Source organism: Dryobates pubescens, chromosome 7 (genome assembly GCF_014839835.1).
Source record: "Dryobates pubescens isolate bDryPub1 chromosome 7, bDryPub1.pri, whole genome shotgun sequence".
In the NCBI taxonomy this organism is placed as follows: domain Eukaryota; kingdom Metazoa; phylum Chordata; class Aves; order Piciformes; family Picidae; genus Dryobates; species Dryobates pubescens.
The window spans coordinates 8,766,781-8,793,373 of record NC_071618.1 but is presented as its reverse complement, the minus strand read 5'-3'; the positions used below and the strand labels follow the sequence as shown (position 1 = coordinate 8,793,373).

The 26,593-nt window shown below is 46.4% G+C and overlaps 2 protein-coding genes and 1 long non-coding RNA gene across 4 annotated transcripts in view; 1 reads left to right on the top strand and 2 right to left on the bottom strand.

Annotated features, from left to right (window-relative positions):
• Positions 1-4,245, bottom strand: part of CARS2 (cysteinyl-tRNA synthetase 2, mitochondrial) — a 54,082-nt gene extending 49,837 nt beyond the window's left edge. Inside the window, exons 1-2 of the mRNA XM_054162897.1 lie at positions 3,867-4,245; positions 3,710-3,760 (exon numbers count right to left, since the gene is read on the bottom strand). Coding sequence (XP_054018872.1) covers positions 3,710-3,760; positions 3,867-4,072 — 257 coding nt within the window. The 5' untranslated portion in view covers positions 4,073-4,245. The remainder of the gene's footprint in view (positions 1-3,709; positions 3,761-3,866) is intronic.
• A 2,486-nt stretch (positions 4,246-6,731) lies between these two features.
• LOC128897330 (uncharacterized) lies at positions 6,732-12,852 on the bottom strand. Its single transcript, XR_008462338.1, has 4 exons — positions 12,485-12,852; positions 11,308-11,331; positions 9,930-10,031; positions 6,732-7,112 (listed from the first exon to the last, which is right to left on the bottom strand). It is a non-coding gene; the product is annotated as an uncharacterized LOC128897330 (long non-coding RNA).
• A 1,756-nt stretch (positions 12,853-14,608) lies between these two features.
• ING1 (inhibitor of growth family member 1) lies at positions 14,609-21,304 on the top strand. 2 transcript variants are annotated; one of them, XM_009898709.2, is made up of 2 exons: positions 14,609-15,484; positions 19,998-21,304. In XM_009898709.2, exons 1-2 carry the CDS (start codon positions 15,343-15,345, stop codon positions 20,699-20,701), a joined length of 846 nt encoding a protein of 281 aa, XP_009897011.1. In that variant the 5' UTR covers positions 14,609-15,342; the 3' UTR covers positions 20,702-21,304. The 2 variants fall into 2 exon arrangements, with proteins under 2 accessions (XP_009897011.1, XP_054019023.1); XM_054163048.1 differs by lacking the exon at positions 14,609-15,484 and adding an exon at positions 17,654-17,758.
• The last annotated feature ends 5,289 nt before the right edge of the window (positions 21,305-26,593 follow it).

Genomic DNA, 26,593 nt, shown 5'->3' with positions numbered 1-26,593 from the left:
CATGATTCCATAAGAATATCAAATTTGTCTTTGGACTCTGAACAGAGAAGCAATGCCAGCATCAAAAGCTTGAAACTAGATTTAACAGCCCTGCAGTCATAGCTTCCAGAGCAGACACATTTCCTACTGTTCCATCTCCTCTGATCTTCCAGCTGAATTGATGGAAGAAACACAGCAAGAGCCAGAGCAGATCTCCTGACACCTCAGAGAGCAGGGTCCTTATCACTTGATGACTGAAAAAAACCAAACAGCAGTCAAAATCGGGGGATGGCAGAGCAGGCACAAGGAAATGAATGAAACTTCATCTCATGCTAAGTTTTTACTCTAATTTCCAAGCATTCAGCCAAGAACTTGGATGCTAACACCAGTGACCAATGCCAGTCTCAGAACTAAGGGAAAAGATGGCATAATCACAGAAAAAAAATATATATATTTATAGAGAATATTTATATATTCTGTATATATATGGTTGGGAGAGACCTCAAAGATCTTCAACCCAGTACTGAAGGGTCAGCAGTAGACCATGTCCCTAAGTACCAGGTCCACATGCCACTCCAATGTCTGATAACACAGTGATGAAATATTTCATAATATTCAGGCTCAGCCATTTTCCCTGGCACAGCTTGAAACCATTGCCTCTTGTCCTGCCACTTGTCATCAAGAAGAAGAGGCTGGACCTCTCCTCGCTCTGACCTCCCTTCAGGTAGTTTAGAGAGCTGTAAGGCCTCAGCCTCCTCTTCTCCAGACTGAACACCACCAGTTCCCTCAGATGCTCCCATGTGATTTTTTTTTCTTTCTATAGAATGTTTTGGATGTTATATTGAGGCATACAGACCTAGTTCTGAAGACACTAGAGAAAGTTGGATTATTTGAAGAAATAATAAATAACAATAAATCCTTGTGGAGAGGAATGAGGAAAGAAGAGTAATTCCATTAATTTCAAATTCTTCTTAAGGATCTCAAGGTCATTTCCATTGTTCATTTCTGCATGGTGGCTCACCACAGGTCAAGTGCAAGAAGGAAGGAAAAAAATGAATTTTAGTGATAAGATACCAAGAGTATGCCAGAGTACAACAAAACAATGGTATTTTACAAGGGTAGGATGGTAACAACACCCATCACTCCACCTGACTTCACGCTCTTTCCTGTTGCATCTCCTAGCCTGTTGACCCCCATAAGCATCACGCATTTCAGCTGTACCTAACAAAGCTCTACAGTTGGACCTAGCTGCTGGGAAAAATCAAGAACCAAGAGTGCTCCACCATTCTGAACAAATCAGCTGAGCAACAGACATCACTACTGACATGTGCAAGGCCACAGACACTGGGAAGGAACAGCCAGCTCTTCACCACTGAAAGGTTTAACTGATCAGAAAACAGAGAGAAAGGTCTTCAGTGCAGGCATCCTGACACACAACAGAGCTACAGGAACAACACAAGAAGTTGGCAAGAGGCTGCAGAAAGAGTACATAACACACCTATTTATCTGCATGATACATGGCTCCAAAGGCAATATTTAGCCCTAGCTATTCTTTCTTAAATCAGCAAGCCAAGAGGTCAAACCCAAGTGGCATAGACATATGGCAAATCTCCTCATCAGAAAAGCTTGAAATTAAGTTTTGAGAACAGAAGGGTAAAGAGAACAGGAAAAGAGCAAGCAAGTCATTCCTACTTTGTGCTATAATCAGAAAAGACTGAAGACAGGAGAACAAGGAGACCCACTGACAAAAACAAATATTCAAAACTCAAAGAGAGCTGCAAGGCCAAAAGATTAAATTCCCCACCTCTGCAAACTTTGTGCTGTAGATCCACTATACCCCTTAGGATGGGAACACTTCTGCAATTTCCTCCCTTGTTATTCCACGTCAGGGAAGACAGGCCCTACTGTACTAGGGAACCCCAACTGAGTGTTGAACAAAATAAATTTAGTAGCATCTTTTTATACAGTTGCTCTTAAATGACAAATCTGAATTGTTATTTCAAGGTGAAGTATTACAGTTAACTGTCAATTTAAATACAAATTGCTATGATTTATTTTTTTAAATATTAAAATTCCCCTGAAGGTAACAAGTACAAGCAAAAATAATTCAGGGCATCATTTTCTTGATTTTTAAATCACCAGCAAAAAGCCAGGTTAGCTTTCTGCTAAGACTGAACAGAAGCAAGGCAGAAAGACACCACCACATACACACAACAGCGTGGCAGTGTTTAAGGAGCGGTTGCTCACAGTATTTTTACGTGTTTGGCATTTTAAAACTTCCCTTTTAACAGAAAGAAGGTGTAGTTGTGCCATACTGTGACAGCTCAACACCCAGCAAAATTTAACACAACATTTTGAATGAAGCTGAAATGGGACCAGAAGCTGTAAAAATGCCTGCATTGAAAGAGTATTCAAGTACACAGCATCTGATCCTCACACCGATGGAAATTGTCTGAGCAACCCATGCTCTTCCAAGGAACCCAGGCACCTTGTGCTTTTGATGAACAGAATATTCTCATCAACAGAATAACAGAGTATTTTCCTCGTTAGCTGAAATGCTGGAATGAAGGGAGGGGGAGAGGAGTTGGCAGACAGCCTTTGCATAGATAAGGAATAGCAGGATTTTTCAGTGACTTACTTCTGTTAGTCCTAGACAAGATGGCTTTTGTATTAGATAATGGACACCTGGATGATATGCATACTTCTGCTATTTTTAGATAGATAATCTCTGTATAGATAGGAAGCATCTGGACTTTTCTGCAAAATATTGACATACCTCTGTCATGACAGACAGATAACTTTTTGTACAAAAGTTTGCCCAAAACTGTCTGAAGGTACACAGGTCTTTTGAAATGATTCTACCTGTGTCTGGCGCCGAAATAGAGGCATAATACAAGAAATTTGCTGAGTCTCTTGTGTATTTTTCTCTAAGTCACTTTTTCTAAGAATAAGGAGAGAGGAGCTCAAGAACTGCCGCAACTCCCTGCAGCTTCACAGGAGACCACAGGCACCTGTCAGGTCTTCTCATCGGGTGCATTGTTTTAAAACAAGTATCAGCAACCTTCTCTGGTGTATTTAAAGTACTTTTTCAATGTTAATTGTAATGAAACTGGTTTATTATTGTCATTATCCTAATGACCCGTGAAGAAAATGCTGTACTGTTTTGGATAGGTCGTCTGTTTTGGTTTTTTAAACATGGTAAGCCACAGAACTGTTACTATGCAAAAAGGCCTTTAAGCTGCCTGGGCTTTCTAAGACTAAAGAACAGATGTGTTTATCTGTTAACTTTAAAAGAATCTTTTTCATGAGCAACCCTGAGCGGCAATTCGATATCTGCTGACACAATGTCTGAACTAAATTCGAAACAAAACTACCATTTCGCAGAAGCTTTCACAGGAAGCTCCGCTATAGGACCCCAATTCCACCACACAAGAGGTCACGTCAGGACAATACGACTTGAAGCAATTCACCCTGCCTAGCAAAAAAAGTGCTCGGGTTTAATACTTTTCTCCCCGTTATTTTGACCCTGTCCGAGACGAGCTGCACCAGCAGCCCCTCCTGATCTCCCTGAGGCCAAGAGGGGAAAATGAAGCAATAAACAGAATTTTGCCCTTTGCACGGACCAGGTGGCGAGGTGCCGGTGCCCCCTGAGAGGCTCCCAGCAGGGTCTCTCACCCATGCTGTGCTCACGCAGGACAGGCCCTCCTCACTGAGTCGAGACGCGACTCACCTGGCATGCCCGAGGTGCGCATGGTCGTACACCGTCGGCCCGCAGCTGTACCTGCAGAGAAGAGAAGCAAACCGCGCCCGTCACTCCCAGTCAGGCCGGCGGCGGCGGCCCGGCCCCCCAGCAGACCCACGCCCACCCGTCCGCCGCAAGGCGCTACCAGGTCGCCACTCCTTCCGTGGCCAGTATGAGCGGCCCCTTGCTCCGGCTCCGGCTGTTGTACGCCACGATCCCGCTGTCCCAGCCAGCCGGCGGCACCCACTCCCGCCGCCGTGCCGCGCTGCAACGCCGCCGAGCTGCCACCTTCCCCTCGCCGCGGCAGGGGCCGCGCAGCCAGGCCGCCGCTGCCACCGCTCCGCGAAGCATGGCCACAACCCCCAACCGCAGGCAGGCCGTCAGGCGGGCGGGGAACCGGCGGCTCCGCCTCTCTCCGCGGGGAGAGGGCGAGGGGGACCGGCACAACCCCCTGCGCCTGTCGCGGCGACACCCGCACCGCCTGTACCGCGAAACAGCAAGCGAGCGGGGTAGCTACAGCCAGAGCGGCAGGAAGAGGAGGTGCCTGCAGACAGGGGGCGCGGCTAAGGCGCCGCTGCCTCTCGTCTGCAGCCGTTGCTTCCCAAGCCGGCGGACGGGCGTTCCTCGGAGCGGCCCCATGTGAGTCCGACGGACTGGGGATTCTGGGGGTGCGGGGCGTGGGTCGGGCAGTACCGTGCTTGACTTCAGCCAAAATCACGCTCACTCAGCTTTGTGCGTCAGTGTAGCTGTGGCAGTGCGCGGTTATTCTTAAAAGAGTTTTTTAGTGGGGGTGTTTGTAGGAAGTGAGCGATAATTTACTGAGATGGTCTCAGCTGTGTCAAGTCGAGTTGGTCAGATGGGGGTGAATCTTATTTTGTCCTGCCTTTTGGGTCAGGTAACAGCAGACAGCCTTTTAAGACTCCAAAATAAAAATGTGATTTGACATTACCAAGCAGAACTTAATAAATCAGAGTCTCAAAATACACTTCTGCACAGCCCCCTTACTCTCACCCGTGTAAAGTCCTACCCAACCTGGGTGTTTCCCAAAATGACAAGAACTGCTGCTAGGTAGTGGGTGAGGAACCCTGGGCTGTAGCCGAGGTGCCCTGGCCTGCAGCCAGCTATCAAGGCCTGCTTCCTTTCCAATGTCAGGACAAGCAAAGGACATGTGTTTTCTGAGGATGCTTTTCTCCTCTTATTGTGAGTTTATTATTTTTTTTTCCCCCCTTTCTTTCAGAGCATACTGAGGAAATGGAGCTTAACTACATGTAGTGTCTTCATCCACTTTGGAAATTATGAGCTACTTAACTAGAGTGAGTAACAATATGGGTGCCAAAAGTATTTTTTTAACTAGTATGTTGCTTCCAAAATTAACTATAAGCAGGTACCAAGGAAAGAAGTGAGAACTGTACAAGCATATATAATATTTTCCTGGCTACTCTCCCAGTTTCTGACCAGAATACATCCTCAGCTGAATGCTTTGGGGCTCCCCCCTTGTGTTGTTCACCCTCCCTCAGGAGATTTACTCAGCCATTAATTTCCCTGGCTTCTCTGAGCCCACATTAACTCCAGCTTTTGGCAAGGAGTGCTGCCATTTAGTCCACAGCCATTTTTAGGAAGCATGCCCTTGACACGTTCAAGTTGAGGCCTACTAGCTCCACTTGTGCACACCCTTGCTCTTATATGAAGAGATAGTGGAACTATTGGTTCCAGCAAACACTGTCTGCCCCACTCCCAACTGCCTTCATCTATACAAGCCTTTAAGCAGGCTGTTAAGAGCAAAGCTTTTACAGGTCTCCCAGAACACTTTGCTTGCCTGATAAACCATCTGCGTGGCATCTAGGAGGAAGGTAATACTGAGTGCTTGCTTCACTTTAGAGAGTGTCAGATAGAAAACCTTGCCAGTGACAAAGACTTCTCTTTTATTGCTTAATATGCAAACTTTCTACAAAGTTTTCCATTTAATAGTCTCAACTTTCTTATCAATTAAGAAACCTGTTATATGAGCTAATTTGAAACTAGTTAGGATGAAACTGAAGATAGCATCCAATAACTTTTGTAAACGTTTGCTTTATATGTTTCTCAAGAAGCTTCACAAGCCAATTATTTCAGTTTCCATGGTTTTGCCTGTTAAAAGATGTCATTAACTCTATTGTCTTCTTTGTTTTGCAGAGTGCCAAGCACTTTGACAGAGTCCAAATCAATACTAAGTTACAGTGGATGTTTTTTAGCCTTAATTCCAGGTTTAGCTATCAAGGATGAAACTGCCAACAGATTACAAGAATGCAGGAGCTTTTTCTTTCCCCAGTGTCTTCAGAAGTGTGTGTGCTGTCCAGATTGGCCTTTAGCATGTAGTCCAGAAACCTCCATGTCCTGATATAAAACATTTTCTGGGGTTAGGAAAGGCCACAATTATTAAAAGCTTGAAATAAAAAGTTAACATCGTTCACACTTGAGATTTGTTTTAATGCAATAAAATAAATTGAATGGAACGGTGGAAAGTATTCTACAATCACTCAAAGAATATAATTTCAAGTTAAAAGCAATACTGGTGAATCGGAGCCATCATTTATGTGTTTTAAAAATATCAACATTCCTGGAAACAATCAGTCCATGGCTGTAAGCACACCTGGGCTTAGGCGACCTATAATTATCCCCCTTTCTGATACCTTTATTCCTGACCGGGACATGTGGAGTGAGATGATATACATCTACCATACAGGCAGAAAAGCAGCAAAGTACTTCCTGCCTGCATCAGAAGATGTAGCTCTGCCTCCACCTGGAGCAGCAGATGCCCTTAGAGGTTGCTAGCAGCTGCAGCCAAGGTACACCCAATTGATGGCAGTCCTGGTCTTGTACTCCTGTTACTTCTGTGTTTTCTGCTGAATAGCTTGGAAGAGATGTGGTCTGCAGAGTGGTACATCTCTCAGTCAAACCCCCACTGGGATGTGTCTGAGCTTGAGGTAAATGTTTAAAGATACATATTGCCCCTGTACCTAGTATTGTCAGGTCATTGGCCATTTTTTTCCCAAGAGCCATTAAGGATAAAACTTACCTTTCTTTAAATAAAAACTGAAACTCTTAAATTAAAGAGGTGACTCCTGATCATCTTATAATGGGTTTATGTGCTTTTTTTCTCCTTTATCTGCATGTGCAAGAAGGCAATGTTTGCCCTGTGGGCTTGATCAAAAGGAAAGATCTGGTAGATGCACAGCTGTGTGCTCTCCACCATCAGCTCCACAACACCTCTGTAGTGGGCAGGGAGCATTCTGGGAGTGTTCTGGCTTACCTGGCTTCTCCTGTATTTTTCCAGCTTCCAGTGCCAGGATTACCTAAAACATTTGTCCACAGAGGTGAGATCAGTGGGCGCATTGCAGAGCATGTTTTGTATCTAAGTGAATAAATAAAGTAGAAAAATAATTTTCCCTTTATTATCAGGAAATACATGCTTTGTAAGGTTTTACAGTTTCTCCCTATTGCTAAACATGATGCATTGTTCTTGTAAAATGAAACCACACTGTCTTACAACTGCTGTCAGAGGAGAAAGGCTGCATTTGTTGTGTTACCAAGAGCACACTTCTAGTATCTGTGGCGCTTCTTGTCAGATTCTAGTTCAAAAACCTGGCAAGGAAGCTGACCCTAACAAAATAAGCGAGGGAAAATGTTGTAAAGACAAAACTAGAAACCAAAAGCAAAGATGAGCTAAATCTACTACAGTGGACTGAATTTCTCTTGGCACTCTGTAGTAGTCTGTAGTAACAGACACATTTTGACTTATCCTTCCGAATCCTTGTATTTTTACAAAACATAGGTTCTTATAATTTTAAGAATCTTGTTTGATTTCCAAAATGAGGGGGGGAAAAATTCTCAGTCTTATTTACAAATGCTTGGCTCAGGAATATTGTAAATGTTGAGTGGCCATTGCCCCAGATATTCACAAACTAAAGATTATGTTTTATAAAAGAGGTACCTATCTTGAGATAGCTATTCTGAGAGAGATCCTGGGGAAATTGTAAAAGAAATTTAATTGGTGGGCATACAGAACAAAAGCTTTCCTGTTCTTATTAAAAGCCTACTAGGCTGGACACTGAGTTTGTAACATCATCTGCTTTTGTTCAGACAATCTACCTGCTCTAACGAACGCTGCTTGGTTTTCATCAGAAATATTTACAGATTCAGATTGCACTGGGTTGAAATGGACCCTCAAAAGTCATCTTGTCCAATGCCCTTGCAGTAAGCAAGGACAGCGTGAGCTGGATTAGGCTGCCCAGGGCCACATGAAGTATCACAGTATCACAGTAACTAAGGTTGGAAGAGACCTCAAGGATCATCAAGTCCAACCTGTTCAACAGACCTCACAACTTGACCATGGCACCAAGTGCCACGTCCAATATCTCCCCTTGAACACCTCCAGGGACGGTGACTCCACCACCTCCCTGGGCAGCCCATTCCAATGACGAATGACTCGCTCAGTGAAGAACTTTTTCCTCACCTCGAGTCTAAACCTCCCCTGGCACAGCTTGAGACTGTGTCCCCTTGTTCTGGTGCTGGTTGCCTCTCATTTTGAATGTGTCCACAGACAAGGCTTTGAACGCATCCCTGGGCAACCTGTTACAGTATTTTACCACTGTCATTGTAAAGAATTTCCTCCTTATGTCTAACCTAAATCTGCCCTGCTCCAGTTTAAAACCATTGCTTCTTGTCCTACCACTACAAGCCCTTCTTAACAGTCCCTCCCCAGCCTTCCTGTAGGTCGCCTTCAGATAGTGAAAAGTTGTAAGTTCTTCCTGGAGCTTTCTCTTCTCCGGGCTGAACAGCCTCAATTCATAGAATCAACAAGGTTAGAAAAGACCTCAGAGATCATCAAGTCCAACCTATTACCTAACACCTCATAACAATTAAACCATGGCTTCAAGTGCCACGTCCAGTCCTTTTTTGAACACCTCCAGGGACGGTGACTCCACCACTTCCTGGGCAGCACATTCCAATGGCAAATAACTCTTTCTGTGAAGAACTTTCTCCTCACCTCGAGCCTAAACTTCCCCTGGCACAGCTTGAGACTCTGTCCTCTTGTTCTGGTGCTGGTGGCCTGGGAGAAGGAACCAACCCCCACCTGTCTACAACCTCCATTCATGTAGTCAGAGAGCGCAATAAGGTCTCCCCATGCCTCCTCCAGACTAAACAATCCCAGCTCCCTCAGCCTCTCCTCATAGGGCTTGTGCTCGAAGCCTCTCCCCAGCCTTGTTGCCCTTCTGTGGACACATTCAAGTGTCTCAATGTGGCCTAACCAGTGCCAAGTACAGGGGCAGAATGACTTCCCTGCTCCTGCTGGACACACTGTTTCTGATACAAGCCAGGATGCCACTGGCCCTCTTGACCACCTAGGCACACTGCTGGCTCGTGTTCCACCAATCTTTCAGCCCGCCTTTGTAGGAAGGTGCTCCAGCCCTCTGATCATATTTGTGCCCCTCCTCTGGACCCACTGCAGCAGATCTATGTCCCTCTTATGCTGAGGTTCCCATAGCTGGACACAGTACTCCAGGTGAGGTCCCACCAGAGCACAGTGGCATAATCACATCTCTCATTATGCTGGCCATACTTCTTTTGATGCAGCCCAGGATGCCATTAGCCTTCCAGGCTGCAAGTGCACACTGTTGCCTCATGTCCAGCTTCTCATCCACCAGTACCTCCAAGTCCTTCTATGCAGGGCTGCTCTCAATTTCATCTTCCCCCAGCTTGTGCTGATATTTAGGATTGCCCTGACCTACATGCAGGACCTTGCACTTTGCCTTGTTGAACTTCATAAGATTCTCCTCAGCCTACTTCTCCAGCCTATCCAGGTCCCTGTGGATGGCATCCCATCCTTCAGTCTTATCACCCACAAACTTGGTATCACCCGCAAACTTGCTGAGGGTGCACTCAATCTCACTGCATCACTGATGAAGATACAGAATGGCACTGGTCCTGTGCCACAGAAACAAGCCTGAGGGTTGTTGGTATAGATTTGGTCACAGGCCAGATTGGTGTCTTTGGAGGTGGTTTCCAACTGTTCAGGTGCATTTCTTTTGAAAATGCTGCAGGAATGTGGAGTTCATGAAATAAGTTCCCCTTGATCACTCTTGACTTGCCTCTGGGAGAGCTCAATGTCCTGCCTTGGCCTTCCACTAAAATGCACAATTACTAGTTCCAGTTGGAATGTTTTGCTCACCTTTAATATCAGTGCTGTTTCAGCTCACTAGGTGCAGCAGTTGCAAGAAAAAGATGGCAGGAATCAGAAAACAGGTGTGAAAGGAGGCAGTGAGTGCAACACCTTCAGGGCAAGAAGAGGAACAGATAAGCTCAATTCACTGAAACACCCATTTTCCTAAGTAGAACTTGACTTTAGGACTGAAAAAAAACAAACCAAAGACAGTAAGTTTTGAATGGCAGGCTTATGCTAGGTAAGTGTTTGGGGAATTCTTTGGCCTTTCTTATGGGAAGCAGTAAAAAGACCAGCTCGGCTAGATTTACTTTCCAGATTTTAGAATTCATTAATCCCACATAATTTGCTGAGATGAACAGGTATTTCTGGACCAGATATCTGTAAACATTATACACTGTCTGCTGGTCTTCATACTCAGAGGCCTCAGCTCTGCTCATCTTGCATATCAGCCTTTTGCAGTTGTGTTTCAAAATCTTCAACCATAAGCAACATGAGTAGACTTGTAAAATTCTATTATCAACACCCAAGTAAGTACAAATTTAGCCTCATAAAGTATAAACATACAAGCAAAAAAAAAAACCCAAACCCAACCCCCAAACATACATAACTGTGGAAGATAAGGATTAAGCTATTAAATGGTGCAGAAACAGCAGTTCATTAGAGGTAACTCAACACATTCATCTGTACCTAGAGAGTGTAATGACTAGCAATCAGGAGACACTATCTTTCCTAATAAATACACAGCTGCAGTCATTACATAGTATTTCACAGAGCAATATCCAACTAAGGCAGAGAAAGGAGGCAGCCAGACTTCCTTGTGCCAGCTATCCCCAGACACTCAGTATCTGCATTTGTGCAACATGGTAGGAGGGTTGGGATTTTGTGTTCCTCATTAAGAATTCTGAACTTGATGAGCTGGAACAAACATTATGACTGGAATAACTATAATTAGTAGAATATTTATATATTGTATGAAGTGCATGTTCTATAATATCAAATGTATACACATAATATGTATGTTACACAGGAGCTGTGCACAAATTGTTGATCCTAATTATAAACTCCCTTAATTCCCATTGCTGTGAGTTTAGATCTTTAGTAAAGTAATAGCTTCAAGAACTTTGGAAAACTCCAGAGATTTGAAGTCCTAAACAGGAAATATTTCTTATAATGAAAGGAGCTTAGAAGCAGAAGGAAAAGTTAGAAACTCTATCCTTCATGAAGTATAGAAAATAAGACAATTAAGCCCAGGCTTTTCCTTCTTTGACATACAACAATCATTCATTATGTTTCTACTTGTGAGTGCTCTGCAAGAGTAAGGAAAAGCCCCCTAATATGAAGCATAGGGGATCTGAAACGCCATTCAAAATCTCCAGTTTCTCACCTACTGTGGTTCTGAGGCAAGAGGCTAAAATAAAAAGAAAGCAGAGGAGAATGAAAAGGAGAAATAGGCAATAGGCATCAGCTCCACACCTTCCAAAAGTTTCCAACCCCTTACCCCCCTATCCCACTTCCTAAAAAAAATGACTGACATGCTGCTGAGCCCAGACTGGCACGCAGAGGATAAATATTTCTGGGTACAAGTATATTTGATTACAGCACTACACAAAGTGCCAAGAATCATTTCCTAAACCTGTGAAAGGAGAACTTCAACGTGTATACCAAATGCATTCTCAGATGAGCTCAGTCCCATCCTTTCCACAGACTTGTGCAAAGTCCAATGACTTTTTTTCCCTATCACTCTGTGGCAACATGAGAGGCTAATGGAAGATGATCTAGTAGATGGCACTTTTGAAACACAGATGAAACCAAGCTCTCTATCCTCAGTATATCCAAGCCTATCAATACTTTTGAGTAAATTACTGAAGATTAGCAGGCCACAATTACATTTGTACTTTTCTGGTTTTTTATTTTTCTTTTTTTGCCTATGAGGAAGAGGATAGAAGTTCTTGTTTCATAAATTAGCAGGTACTTTTACAAACTGATAGCTTATTTATGTGTGTAATTACTACTGTGTGTGTAGAATGGTGGTTTTTTTGTTGGTGGTGGTTGGTTTTTTGGGGTTTGTTTTGTGTTTGGGGTTTTTTGGTGGTTTTTGTTGTTGGGGGTTTTTTTGTTTGGGGTTGTTGTTGGGGGTTTTTTCCCCCCTCCCCAAGAATGACTCTTTGGGGCTCATTTGAATCCTTTTCAGATGTCTCTACTGAGTCATAATTATTGACTCCGGTTCTGGTCTTTAGCCAGGGGACTGCTAACTACCTTTAATTGCTGACAGTGGCTCAGCTTCTTCAAGGCAAAGGTAAAACAGGCTTTTAAACACCAAGGTGGTGCCAACAATTTAGAGTAGGTGTTCCCAGGCTAGTACTGCCAATACACAACTCTCTCTTGGTGCCACCGTAAAACTGAGCACACAGGTCCAGAAACACTAGCTTGAAGCACTGCCTAGAAGCCGTAGTACTCGCCGCAATTTACATACATAAAAGATCTCAGGTTTTCGAAGTCTACATCAGTAAGTACAGCAAATGAAACAGAAAATGAGGAGAAGAAAACAGCGGAGAACTTACAGTATCTTCAGAAAATGAGCAACTGCCCTCTGAAGTCTGCCTGAAACAGAGGGGCAGGGTCGATTCGAAATAGGCAGTCTACGATATCATCTCCACTCCTCAGAAGCATTTTGGTGCCTGGCTCCCACTGGAGAGATTGGTAAATAGCTGCCTATGCGCTCTCCTGGAAACCCCACTCAGTCATTCAGACACTAAGCTGATGACAGCAGAAAAATAGGGTTAAGATGCTGAGGTCCTTAGTCAGGCCACCGCTCCCTCTCTTCCCTACAACAAGGAGCCGAACATTAGTGCCTCAATAAGCAACGACTGTACCAGCAAGTCTGAGCGTTTAGAAACGATGAGTCAGTCTCCCCTAAATTAGGGGATTGCCAGTGACGTCTTTATTAACAACAAAAAAAAAAAAGGGCAGAAAGCGTGCGTTGTTTTGCGTCGCTGGAGTTAGGGTAGGCTTTCCAGGCCTGCCTTCTGCCTTCCCAGTTCCTCGCTACCCGACACCGCCGATGCTGGCGCGATCGGGTGTCTCTGGGCTCAGGGGACTTCCAGAGAGGAAACGTCAGGTAAAAGAAAACACACCTCCCTGCAGAGGGACGAGTTAAAACCGCCTGCACTGAAGCGACATGACTTCACTCCGCCGGCTCGGAGCCCGCCCTGCGCTGCGGAGGGCTGGGCCGCCGCCACCGCCTCCCTTAAGCGCCCGCCCCGCCTCCCGCTGCCGTCGAGATGGAGCGCAACGCGCGGGGGAATTTCGGTCACACTCCCCGAGTTGGGACGGGGTAGGGTCGAGCAGGGCGAAGAAAGGGTCTCTTTCGGACCTATCTTCGCCCCTTGACACACCCTGTGTGCGTGCTGCAGTTTGGCGCCCCGACGGAGGCGAAGGGAGAAGGACGGGAGGGATTCAGACGCCTTGCTAGGCTCAAAGGAGTCTGAGGAGAGACTGATGCCCCCATGCCCCCAGATCGGCGTGTAACCGGCTGGCTGGCGGCAGGATAGCTGCTGAGTATGAACGGCTATGGCAGCAACTTCAGGAGAAAAAGACATGTTGCTCCCACCCTGACCCAGACTCGGCAAAGGTGACCGAGAACGGGGTCCTTCACCCGACGCCGTCTCGGGTCACCCTGGTGGGAAGAATTCGAGCGGTACAGCAGCTTCTTCTCACCGGAGGCGCTCAGAGGCCTCTGTGCCGGGCGCCCAGGCATGGCAGCTACTCTCTAGCCCACCCCGCAGAAGACCCACTAAATCTTCCCTGCCCACCGCCTGCCGCAGCCCGCTGCGCGGGTAATGGGAGCTGCGGCGAGCCAGCCCGCCCGCATGCGCTACCACCAGGGGCCTCTGGGAAACGTAGTCGAATTCCACCAGCTGCCGGCGAGTCCATTTTCTCCTCGCTCTGCGGAGAAGTGCGCATGCGCATGCCCTCCCCCCCTCACGTTAACGCCCCTTCTGCCGCGGCCGGTATCCCGGGTAGCGTTGTCACCGCGGCGCCCGCCCTCCCTCCCACCTGCCGGGGATTGGTCGAGGGAACCACGGGGCGGGATACGAGGGAAGAGGTGATTGGCTGGGGCGGGTGTCACCCGCCGCAGGGATGATTGATGCTGTTGCCCGCTGAGGAGGGAGGCAGCGTTTCTCTTCAGCGTCCGGCGCCGCGCCGGGTACAGCCCTGCCCCCAAAGTGGGATGGTGGTGCACCCCCTGCTGTGGCGCTGCATGGTTCTTAGTGCCCCCCCTGTCCTTTCTAGGAAAGTCTTCGGAGTTGCTCCTGTCGGGGTGAGCGCAGCCTCCGCCACCAGCTGGCAGAAGGCGAGACACTCTCTCCAAAGTCTGTGCCCTACCGTAAAAGCATCCAACTTCCCCTGCTCGTAAGCTCCCGCAGCCCGCCGGCGCCACACCGCACACTCTTCCTTCAGCCTCCCCGTTGGCCGCTCTTCTGGCAGCGTCCAGGCAACTTCACTGGAGCCTCCGCCTTTCCTCTCTCCCCCCCCCCCCCCGCTTCAACCCCCCCCAGCTCGGCCGCGGGGGCTTTCTCCTCACGCCTACGCCGGCACCGAGCCGCCCACCACCCCCTCGCTACGACCGCATCCCTGATGTCTTCCCTCCCCGAACGTGAGTAAGGGGAGGAGGGACGATGAATATGCAGAGAGGCTCATCCCGCCGCGGTTCCGGGAGGGGGAGGGGGAGAGTGTGTGTGCGCGGTGTGTGTGTGCCGTGTGTGTGTATACAGCGCTGGGAGGGGTGCGCATGCGCCATGCGTGGCGGGGCTGAATGTTTCCCAAGTGTTTGAAACTGGTATTTGGGTTTTCCACGTTGGATCAAGTGCGGCGTATGGGAGCGAGGAGGCTGCGTTAATATCACCGGAGAGCAGCGGCGGCGACGGCGGTGAGGAGAGCGGGGAAAGGGGGAGCGGAGGAGAAGCGGAGCAGAGCGGCGCTGGCGCATACAGAGGGGCTGCCGCTGCTCCTGACAGACACTTTACAGAGCACATTTTGTTTCCAGATTGTTTCGGAGGAGCTGGCTTAAGCCCCCCTCCTTTCTCCTCCTCCTCCCTCTTCCCCCCTCCCTTCACACACACACAAATCCCTCTGATTGTTCCTACCACCTCCTTCGTGAATTACCCACAACGACAGCCATTCAATCAGCTGCTGCTGGCTGTAGGGGACTAGCGGAGGGTGTGTGTGTCTCTCTCCCTCTGTTTCATACAAGAGGAGTCAGATGTAGCTTTTCTCGGTTTTTTTGGGGGGGAGCTACGGAGAGAGGTGGGCAGGGAGTGAGCCGTTCATTGGGGTTACCGTCTTTGGAGGGAGCAGCACTTGCTTTCGCACAGACAGAGAGAGGTGTGGGGAAGGATATTTTTTTTTTCTTTGCCGGATGAAAATGTTGAGTCCTGCAAACGGAGACCAGCTTCACCTAGTGAACTATGTGGAAGATTATCTGGACTCCATCGAGTCTATGCCCTTCGATCTGCAGAGAAATGTCTCCTTGATGAGGGAAATAGACGCCAAATATCAAGGTAAGTGCTTTCTATATGTGTGTGTGTGTGTGTGTGTGTATGTCCGTGTGTGTGATATGGGGCTCGGGGGGGAGGTTGTCTTTCCTTTTCTTTTCTTCAGAGCTCAGCCTCGGCTCCGTTTGCCCCTCTGCACCCCACAGGGATGATAGTTTTATTTTCGGGAGGTGAAAGGAGGGAGAAAGACAGGAGAAGAGATCCGAGGAGAGAGAGGGGCTGATCTGCAGCGTTAGCTCTTGTCATGGGGCGGAACAAAAGGTCTCCAGCTTCTCTTATTAAGCAAGGACTCTGCTTTTCTGTGTAAATTGCTGGCCAAGAAGGCGGGGGCAGGGAAGTGGGGTGTGCAGTGCACAAAGGGGGGGCCGTCCCCGGCCGTGGGGCTGAGGTGGAGGGGTTTCGGGGTACGGAAGAAAGTGCTGGGTGGACAGAGAAGATTACAGCACAACATTTAGGAATGTACAGTATTCATTATGGCTGTAGTAGGGGAGAGAGGCAGCTAGTGAGGGAGGGAGGGAGGGAAGGAAGGAGGGAGGGAGGAGAGGGGGGCTAGACGAGAGTGGGGGGCAGGGTGTGCTTTCTTCGTTTCGTCCTCGGTGGGTTTCGTTTCAACCCGTAAAACAGCCCCGCTTCGTGATGCAGGGGGGACAGGACTGGCGTGTGCGGTGTGTGGTGTGCGTGTGGGGGCATACGGTCAGGTTTACGGATGTGCTGAAGGCTGAAGCGTCCCCTTCCTCCCTCTCTCTCCCTCCCCCGTGCTGCCGGCACTCGGGGCACGCCGTCCCCATGCCCCACGGGCGGAGAGAAGCCAGTTTGTGCGGGGCACGGGGCAGCTTTGTCACTTGCTCGCTGGTGTCCGCTCGGGAAGGGGGGAGGGGGAGGGGAGGGCTTTATTGGGTACTGCCGACAACAGTGACAGCCGGGGTGCCGGGCCGGGAGGACCCCTTCTCCCTTGCCCTTCCCGTGCATGGGGCATTAGGGGTGGTGGGTAGCGAGCCCTGCGGTTCCCCCAGCCGATCGTTAGGCAGCCCGCCACGGGGTCTGGCGGCTCCCGGGGGAAGAGGCTGGAGGAAACTTCCTCGGGAGGCCGCGGACTGGCGGGCGGGGAGGGCAGGGCGGGCAGTACGCCTCTAGTGCGCTGCACGAACATTCCACAGTGGCAAGGGGCGCCTCCGCGCTTTGCTGGGGACTCGGCGTTGTTGCGGCTTTTATGGACGTCCCTCGTTAGCATATCGCAGCTCGGCCCGCCTCCCGAAGGGCTGATAGGGGGGAAGCCTCTCCACGGGCCGGCCACGGCCCACCTCCTCTCGCCGATTGGTTATTGGGCCAGGCTGTTCCGCCTTGTGGCCCGCCTGCTCGTGACGTTCGAGAAGCAACTTTTCTGTGGGTTGATTTGAATATCTCGGCCTGCCCCGGCCTGTGGGTTCTGATTGGCCGGGGCGGCGGCAGCGGGCAGGCCAACCTTGGGTATTGAGAGTGTGACTGACATGTCTCGGTGTGAGGGACGCAGCTCTTCCCGCCGCCTCTTGCTCGTGAATGGCGCGACCGTGCTAGAGGGGGCGGGCACAAGCTCGGGTTACCCGCAGCCATTGGCTGCTGCTTTATTATTTTAGTCTTATGGTTAGTTCTAGTTCCGATTTGGAACACAGGGCCAACGGGGGCGGGCTCTCCCCGTCGGCGCCTCTGATAGGCATGAAAGTGGGCGGGCCGCTTCTTCTCTCCGCCCTGTTGCCCTCCGCCTCCTTCCCCTCCCGCTTCCTCCCTCTCCCCTGTTACTCTGCGAACCGGGGGAACCACTGCCGGTTTCCTGTCGGAGAACAATAGCTGCTCCGTCACTTCCGGGGACGTCGCTGCTGCGCCGGTTGCTAGGAGATGGCAGTCCCCTTGGCCTGGAAGGACTAGGTCTCTTGTCGGTCGGCCGGCCGGTGGGGGAATGCTGTTCAAGGCTGGGACCAGCCACCACTGTGACGGTGCTGCCTGGGGCCCTCCCTTCCCCGTGCTTCCTTCCCAAGCCATGGAGCACGCGGGTTGCTGGGTCTGTCGCGGGGCGGAGCCGCCGGGGCGGGACGAGCCCAGCTCTGCGGCGGGGGCGGGGGCTGACGGGCGGCCCTGAAAGCGGCGGGTGCTGTCGCAGAGCGGGGCGGGTTTTGGCCGTGCCCGGCACGCTGTCGGCGTGGCTGAGGAGGTCTCTGCTGGTTATCGTCCCGCCGTCTGGGATCCCGATGTGGTTTCTGGTCCTCGTGAGGTCTCTGCTGTCCAGCGCTGGTCACCTTGGCAGTGGTATGGGCGCCCCCTCACCAGGGTGCGTGGGCATGTAGCCCTGTAATCGGTGGTGTCTCCCCTTTCGTGAGGGCTATGAAAGCGTTTTGGGAATAAAGCTTTGATAACATACGGCACTTTCTCTCTTATCTTTCTCTCTTGTCTGTCTGTCTGTCTTGTCTGTCTGTCTCTCTTGTCTGTCTGTCTTTCTTCATTGTTTGAATGGTCTTTGTGTTGCTGGGGGTGTGCATTCACAGCTGGGAAGCAATTGCGTAATATGCAATCGTGCAAAACTCGCTTTCTGATCCTTCGGTTACAGCACGCCAGTGAAAAACAGTTTTCTGCAGTTCCTGTAAATGCAGCTTCCTTGGGGCGGGCAACTTCAGCTGAGCGTGCCGGTATGAGCAACGGTACTGCAGTCCTCCTCCAACAGCTGTCAAGCTGTTTCTTTTAGCCGGTGCTCCTTGAATAACATGATTCTGACACTCAAGCTAAGAAAACATTTCTGCTTGCTTGCAGTTGTGAGAAAGCATCGCTCACACGACGTCTTACATAGTAGCTGTGTAAGTGCCCTAGGACACATTTGATAGGGCTTTGCAGAGTTAAAGATCATTGCAGCCAGGTATTCCTCCTGAATAATACAGCTGTATCAGGCGGTGGTATGGCACTGTAAGTAGTGTTGGTGTGTATATGCAGTGCTAGAATTGAAGTCTTTGTAATGCTAACTAAAGTCGTTACGTTACTAATTATTTTGTAGTATTGAATGCCTGCCTCTCAGATTGAGATGGGTTGAACTGATGACATCAGTCAAGTGCTGAAACTTTAGAATAGAAAACTCATTCACTTCTGCCATTAAAAATACTTTAGACTGGATTTTTATTCTTCCCAAATGCTTAATCTGATGTACATCTGGGTGGGTTTTTTTTTGTGTTGACAGCTGTTTGGGTGAGAAAACTTGCATAAACTTTCCATGTGAGTTTAGGAACATGTCTGTGTGTTTAAAATAATCTATCCAGCCAAGACAGAACCTACATCACAGGATAACTATTAGTTGCATATATATCATTCTCTTAGCAAACAAAAAGAGTTTGAAAAAGTTTTGGTAGTGCCATTTGCATGTGTAAGAGATTTTAGGTTGTGTTTGAGGTTAGACTTTCTATATCAGTGTATTTTGCTGCTCTAGGGCAAAATCTTCTAACCTGGAAAAAAAAAAATTAGAGGGGAAAGGAGAAACAGGAAAAACATTCAGCATGTTTTTGAGGACTTGGTATGGAAATGCTGAGTGTCTTCTATCTTTGAGTTTGTTTGAGTATTGTAGTGAAACTCAAAAACACCTGCTTAGAAATGAGTTTCTAGAACCATTCTTGAGGTTTTAAATACTTGGGTGCACTATTGAAACAATCCTTGAAGTACAATTCAAGATCTAATGTATCTTCATTTGTTACCATTTTAAATCAAAAGTTCTAACTGCTTTGTTGTTGTATATAATTTCCTAACTTTATCTCTTCCTCTGCAGTAAACATTTAATGGAGATTCTGTTTCTGTGTTTCAAAAAGTAAGCAGCATATATTTTATAGAAAGCAAAAATTCTCCAGACTTCTTGGGTATTGTCATTCTAATTCTGTAGTCCTAGCAATTTAAGTGGACTCGCATCTTCAGCAAAAGTTACTGAGCAGTACTGGATGAAATTTGTCATAGATTAGAGTCTTATCCCTGTGTATTTGGAAATATTCTGTATCAGCTGTCAATTATGGTGGCAATAAGTAAGAAACTCAGCATCTGATTTCTCACTGGTTTGTGCTTTCTTTCTCTCCCACTGTCTCTCTCCCACTCTCAGTCATTCACTAAAAATATTAATGTTTGTTACATAGAAAATACCCAGGAGAGCAACCTATTTGTTTCCCCTATCATTTCACAATTAATGTTGGAACTTTTGCTGGCGTGTGTTTGTTTAGTTAGTGTGGTTTAATTGCTGATAAGTTTAAAGGGAAGAATTGTCAACATGCATAAAATTATATGTAGTAATATTTTTCTTCTAAATCAGCATTTGCATTCTATTCCCCTGGGAATGACTAGAAGAGAAGTAATCCACTGGAGTCAGGAGCCTCCTGTCAGATACCAGCAGCTTCAGGGAATCTGCCTTTGGTCAGCTTTGTGAACTACAAAATGGTGTTGCTGAATGGAAAGAACAATACAGGAAGGCTTTTTTCTGCCATTCTTGCTGTTGAAAATATTTATAGTTTTTGTTTCTTCCTTGCAGAGATTCTGAAGGACCTGGATGATTACTATGAAAAATTTAAACGAGAGACAGATGCCGTGCAGAAGAGAAGAATGTTGCACTGCATACAGAGAGCCTTGATTCGGAGTCAGGAACTAGGCGATGAGAAGATCCAAATCGTCAGTCAGATGGTGGAGCTCGTTGAGAACAGAACGAGGCAAGTGGATAGCCACGTGGAACTGTTTGAAACTTGTCAAGAACCTAATGATACCACTGGAAACAGTGGGAAAGCCAGCCAAGACAAGTCAAAGAACGAGACAATCACACAGGCTGAAAAGCCCAACAACAAGAGATCCAGGCGGCAAAGGAACAATGAGAATCGAGAGAATGCTTCAAATAATCATGATCATGATGACATCACCTCAGGAACTCCAAAGGAGAAGAAAGCAAAAACATCCAAGAAGAAGAAACGCTCCAAGGCCAAAGCAGAAAGGGAAGCTTCTCCGCCAGACCTTCCTATTGACCCTAATGAGCCAACATACTGCTTGTGCAACCAAGTCTCCTATGGAGAAATGATAGGATGTGATAACGACGAGTGCCCCATTGAGTGGTTTCACTTTTCTTGCGTGGGACTCAATCATAAACCGAAGGGCAAATGGTATTGCCCCAAATGTAGAGGAGAAAATGAGAAAACTATGGACAAGGCATTGGAGAAGTCTAAAAAAGAAAGGGCCTACAACAGGTAGTTTGTGGACTTTGCATAGGCAAAGAGAAGTAAAACCACCAAACCAGTGTATTTATTGTCAGTGTCACCTTTGTTGAGGTGAAAGGATTGTAAAATGTATATTTTTAAAGCAGGTTTAAAACTGAACCATTCCTGTTATAGGGACGGCAATAAGCAATTTTGTTTTTATTTGGTAAACTGTAACAAGAATGTGGTCTGTGGACCAATGTATTCCAAAAGTAAAGTTACAAGAGTTTAAACTGAATATTTGGGTGGGTCTTTAAAAGATAAATTACTACTTCTTTTTTCCTCCTTCTTTGTTTTTTTTTAGTGCTGCTAGCACTTTTCTCATTAAAATTTTGATGACAAATATCTCTGCAATGTACTTTTGTTTTCTTTAATGAAAAATGTTACTTAACCTTTCGAGCAAAAATTGTTAAATAGTTTCTCCATCTGGTTGTATCTGAATAAAGCTGCAATACATCACAAATGTAACTTCTTTCTCTGAGAAGCATCGCAAGAGGGAACAAAAGGAGGGTACAATTTGGTTCCTGCTACAAAGTGTCAGTATAACACTTCAACAGCAAATGTTTAAATAGGCTTAGAGGATTATTTAAATTACCAAAAAAAAAAAAAAAAAAAAAATCAGTGGTTCAATTTTACACAATAAATATTTTATATGCTGGCCAAGTACCACAAGGGCCATTTTAAAATGACTGAATATGTTTTATATTTAACCAGGAAGTGGTTTAGTAATGACACTCAACATAAGCAAAGCTTTATACTGTCGCAGATAGTAGAGCAGCAGTCTTTAATTTGTTTAAGTTGTATAAATGTACATTTTTAAGTGAAGTTGCACTTACTGTGTTATACTTGGAAATGCAGCCAAATGCCATTGTGTAACCAATGTGCATTTCCTGCTGTGTGTATGAAAATTGTACAGCTGTGATACTAAGAAATAAATGAAACAACTTTGACAGTTTGCTTTTAGCAATCATGTTTAATGATCATTCACATAGCTTAAAAAAAAAAAGAAAAGTTGTCTTTAACTTTGAGAGCTCCAGCAAGCTGCTGCTAGGAAGCCTGAAACTGTTGTAGTGGTAACCAAATTACAGTGTTGATAATGAATCTTCATAGACTGTATAGCCGGCAAGGTCGTAGGTGAGCCAAAATAGCATTTAACTTTCCATTCAGCTCTGCTCTTTTCGTGCTTGCAGTCACTCCCAGGCCCAGGCCTTTATCTAAAAATCAATAGTATAGAGCTGGTGTAGTTCAGTTGTTTTCATGGTTTTACAATATGGACATAAATTATTTGATGTTTGTTATCAGCAGAAAGACCTTCTGTGTTGCAGCATTTTCACAGTATTATTGCAGCCATTCCAGGGCAGGCATTTTTATTCTTCATGGCCACTTCATACTAAAGCGTACTACCTATTGCCAAGGTGCTATGCATTAGGTTAGGTAGCCCAGGCATGTGTCACTTAGCTTTATAGCAAGTCCTGGTCAGACTGTTTCTTTAACCTGTGTGGTTGGAAGGGTTGATGTTCTGGTTGAGCTAATTCTGCCTCCTTGTCCTGCTGTGGGCCTTCATTGCAAATAAGGAGGGAATGGGACCAGCAATAGGAAAGCCATAGAGGTTGTGAAATTAGGTGGGTCAGACTAGAGATTTGTACAAATATGGGAGGCCAGAGTTGTTTTTTTATAATGGAACACAGCATTCTCTGAGAATTTGTAACTCTTGTTTTGCCTTCTGAACAGTGAAACCATGCCACTGACATGATGCTGCTGATGTATTCCAGCAGGTCTTTCTGTTGGAAGCAGGGAAGACAAGATTTTGGATCCAGATGAACTTGAGGCAGATGATGTGGCTCAGTGTTTTTTAAAGATTTACTGAAAAACCCCAAGGTGTGCCAAATCATGTTGAATGTGTGTTCCCTGGCAGGCAGACACATTCACAGTGACAAGCAGAAGTCCTGTTTTTTCTTTCCAAATATGTCCACAGAGTGCACGTCCATGTATGTTTTTAGTTGGTACACAGCCACATTGCACCCAACTATCTGTGTCCTGGGCAAATGACCTGCTCCTGAGTGGTTTAGAGTTGATGTGTAATTGTTCACTTTTCTCTTTACTGTCTAAAGCCTTGTCTTCTGTTGCACCGTACACGCTGGTCTGTCTTGCTCCTGCCTCCACTTGCGGTTGTTGTGGCTAATCCCAATGTTTCTGGTCTTCTCTGCCCCAGCCGTTCTGCTGTCCTCCCACCAACCTATGCTGAGAACATTGCTACTTGGGAGGATTGTAGTAGTGAAACCCCAGTGGAACTTTGTAAAGGATCCAGGGCTGATGGCTTCAAACTGAGGGTTTTTTTCATACAATGCCTGCATTGGTTCTGCAGGGTGTTTTGAACATGAGGAGCCCAAAGAAAACCACAAAGGTGCAAAGAAGCATCATAAGAAAGTTCGTTTAAAAGATGGGTTGGTAAAGTGATACTTACACTGCCCTTAAACAAATATTTTTCCAGCTACTGAAGGCTGAAGGCTGTGATCTCCTGTATTTCAGTCTGTTGTAGAAGACAGCTGCTGATCTGCAGAGCAGCTCAACGCTAGATCCTTTTCCACATTTTTCCAAGAGTTATGTTCCCAACTCACCCTGTTACAGGCAGCAATGTTGTTCTGATGCTTGACCCCAAGGCTTGACTGGACCAGCACAGTACCATTTGACAGATCTAGTATCAGTTGAGGGGTGAAATTAATTACTTCAGTGAGATTGCAAGGGAGTCTACTGTGGCACTAAGCTCTCTGCTGATGGAAGTGAAGTCATGTCATGTTAAAACTGACACGCTGCCAAGTGCTGTGGGCTGTAAAAAATTCGTCCTGGCTTTGGTATCTTGTCTAAAATGCTGTCTTTACAAATCCTTTCTTAGTTACTTGCAGTGAAATTAATGGGCCAGAGGAACTGCCATGCTTTGAGCTAGTTTTCCTCATTTCTTTGTGATAGATCAGCTAATTTGCAAGCTTCCTTACAGTGCCTGGCAGGGAGACAGTGCTGTCATTTGGGGAGATCATGTTCAGGTCTGAGAAAACATCTGAATCTCTCTGTGATCTTTCCCTCTGAGGCTGCCAACAAAAGGGTTGACTGAGAGGAATGGTCTCTAGGAGCTGAGCTAAAGCTTTTTAGCTCACAGAAGGCTGTGCTGCAATTCAGCAAGGCCCTGCACCTGGAGAGTAATAACATCATACACCAGTATAGATTAGGGGCTGGCCTGCTGGAAAGCAGCTCTATGCAGAAGGACTTTGGAGTCCTGCTGGACAGTAAGTTATCCACAGGACAGCAACGTGCTCTTGTGGCAAAGAAGGCCAAGGATATCCTTGGCTGCATTAAGAAGAGTGTGTCCAGCAGGTCAAGGGATGTTTTTCCTCTCTACTCTGCCCTGAAGAGATCACATCTGGAGTATTGTGTCCAGTTCTGGGCTCCCCAGTTCAAGAGGGACAGGGAAATACTGGAGAGAGCCCAGTGGAGGGCAATGAGGATGATAGGGGAGTGGAACATTTTACGAGGAAAGGCTGAGAGATCTGGGACTGTTCAGCCTGGAGAAGATTGAAAGGGGATGCTATTAATGTTTACAAATATCTGAAGGTTGGTTGTCAAGAAGAAGGAGCCAGTCTCTTTTCAGTGGTGCCCTGTAATAGGATGAAGGGCAATGGACACAAGCTGGAACACGGTTCCACCTTAACATGAGGACGCACTTCTTTACTATGAGGGTAACAGAGCACTGGAGCAGGCTGCCTGCAGAGGTTGTGGAGCCTTCTCTGGAGCCTTTCAAAACCTGCCTGGATGCATTCCTGTGCAACTTGCCCTAAATGAATGTACTCTGGCAGAGGGGCTCGACTTGATAGTCTCCAGAGGTTCTTTCCAACCCCCTACCATTCTATGATTCTAACTCATTTCCCACATGCTAGTGAGCAGCTATGAGATATGGTAGCATTAATATAGGATATAAAAGTCAGCAGGTAAGCAGCAGGAATTGCAAACTTCTTGAAGTTATCACTGAAAACATTCAGGCAACTGTAGTTACTGCTGATCTGTGATAGGTGTCACAAGTAAGTCTATACTGTGTTGCTGAACACTTCAGCTGATGAAGTGACAGACTGACTACTGAAAAACACCATTTCAGTGTTCAAGGCAATGGAGCTGGCAGCAGACCTTACACATGCAATGTCCCTATCCAGATTCTTCTGCAGTAGGGTAGCTGGCAGTGAAGAGCTGGTGCTGAAGGCACAAGTTAGAGAAGGTACAAGGCAACAGAGAGGGAGCCCTTTGGGCGCTCAATTGCAGAATGCTCCCCACAGGACAGAGAGAACCACTATGAGCCTGAAATACCAGAGCAAAGCACGCCAATTAAGCAGAACTGCTATCTCCATTAAGCAGCAGCAGCCCTGGCCATGTGTATCATTAGGTTTAAATAAGTTCCTTACTAATTAAGCACAGTTGTTGATAAACTGTGCCCTAATTTCTTGAAGCATACAGGATAAGTACAATTGAATCAGACAGTATGCTCCACCTGTCTCATTTTTTGATAGGCTATTTTAGTTCATCTTTGTAATTACAATGAAAGAGAGAAAATACTACAGAGGCTCTCACAAAGTACAATTTTTAAAAGTTTCCTATCATAGAAATGCTTCAAAACAAATGTAAGTATCCTTGGACTGCATTCTGTTGTTTAAGTTAGACTTAGTATCATCCCTATGACCTAATTACTCTGTGTGCATAAAAGAGTGCACCTCATATCTATCCACAGCTCAAAAGAGCTAATCATTTCTCACTTTCAAGTATCAAAAGTAGTGTAAGCATTCAATGTAATGTAAAAAAACCCAACCAACCAACCAAAACACCAAGCAAAACCACAAGCTAATAGTGCTTCACACAGCTTCTTACTTTCCCTGGTGTTATTCAAATCCCAGATGTAAGAAATAGGAGAAACGATGCACCAAGGAAGAACATCAAAGCAAACAATATCTACATAAACAAAGTATGTATAGGGAGTGCTTAGAGATGATAGTAAGGTTTTCTTCTGAATTCAGGGTGCTTAGACTACTTTCCCCAGTAAGCATTTATTGTTGGTGGTAGTCAAGAAACAGCTAAGGTACCTCTGTCCCCTTTCACAGCAGGGGAGCTGTGTTAGTGGCCAGGACAGGGGTGTGGAGGACTGGTGGCTTTCCTCAGTGGCAGGCTTTTGGCTGTTAATGTGTGAAGCCTGATTAATAGGTGAAATTAATCTTTCAGTTCACTTTATAGGCAGCTTTGCCAATGGTGGTTGCCATCCCTTGTCCTGGCATGTGTTACTGGTCCCTCTGCAGGACCTTACCACTCTTGCTGCTCCCCCAGAAGAAGACAAAAGGTGCTTGATACCAAGAGGTACCAGTGTTTAAATTTCCACCTCTTACTTGAGAAATGTAAGAAATGTAAGTAAATAGTGCGGCTGAACATCCTTGAGAAGGACTGCTGGCTTTGCTGCCCTGAGTAACTTGGTAGCTGAAGCTAACCAATTTTAAAGACTTTGCATACTATACAGCTAACAAGATCACAAATTCTGACATGCTGCAGCTACAAAGTGTGTGGAAGTATTCCTGGTCAGATGGGTAGACACTTTGTGCAAAAATTCCTTTCAGTTGTTGGAGTGAAAATCCAATCTCTTCCAAATTTTAGGCAACTAGTGAAGCAGGGACCAAAGATGTGTCTGAAATCGCAGAATTCCTTGCAATACAGTAATTTGTTTGACGGTTTTGTGTGCACTGTGTGCTTGTGCACCGAGCTTGTCTCCCAAGAAACTTTTAAGGCAATTCCTCAGATTGCTTGTCATATGTAGTCGCATGGGTATTGGCAGTAAAAGTTCATTTCTAAGCAGCTTCAAGTCATT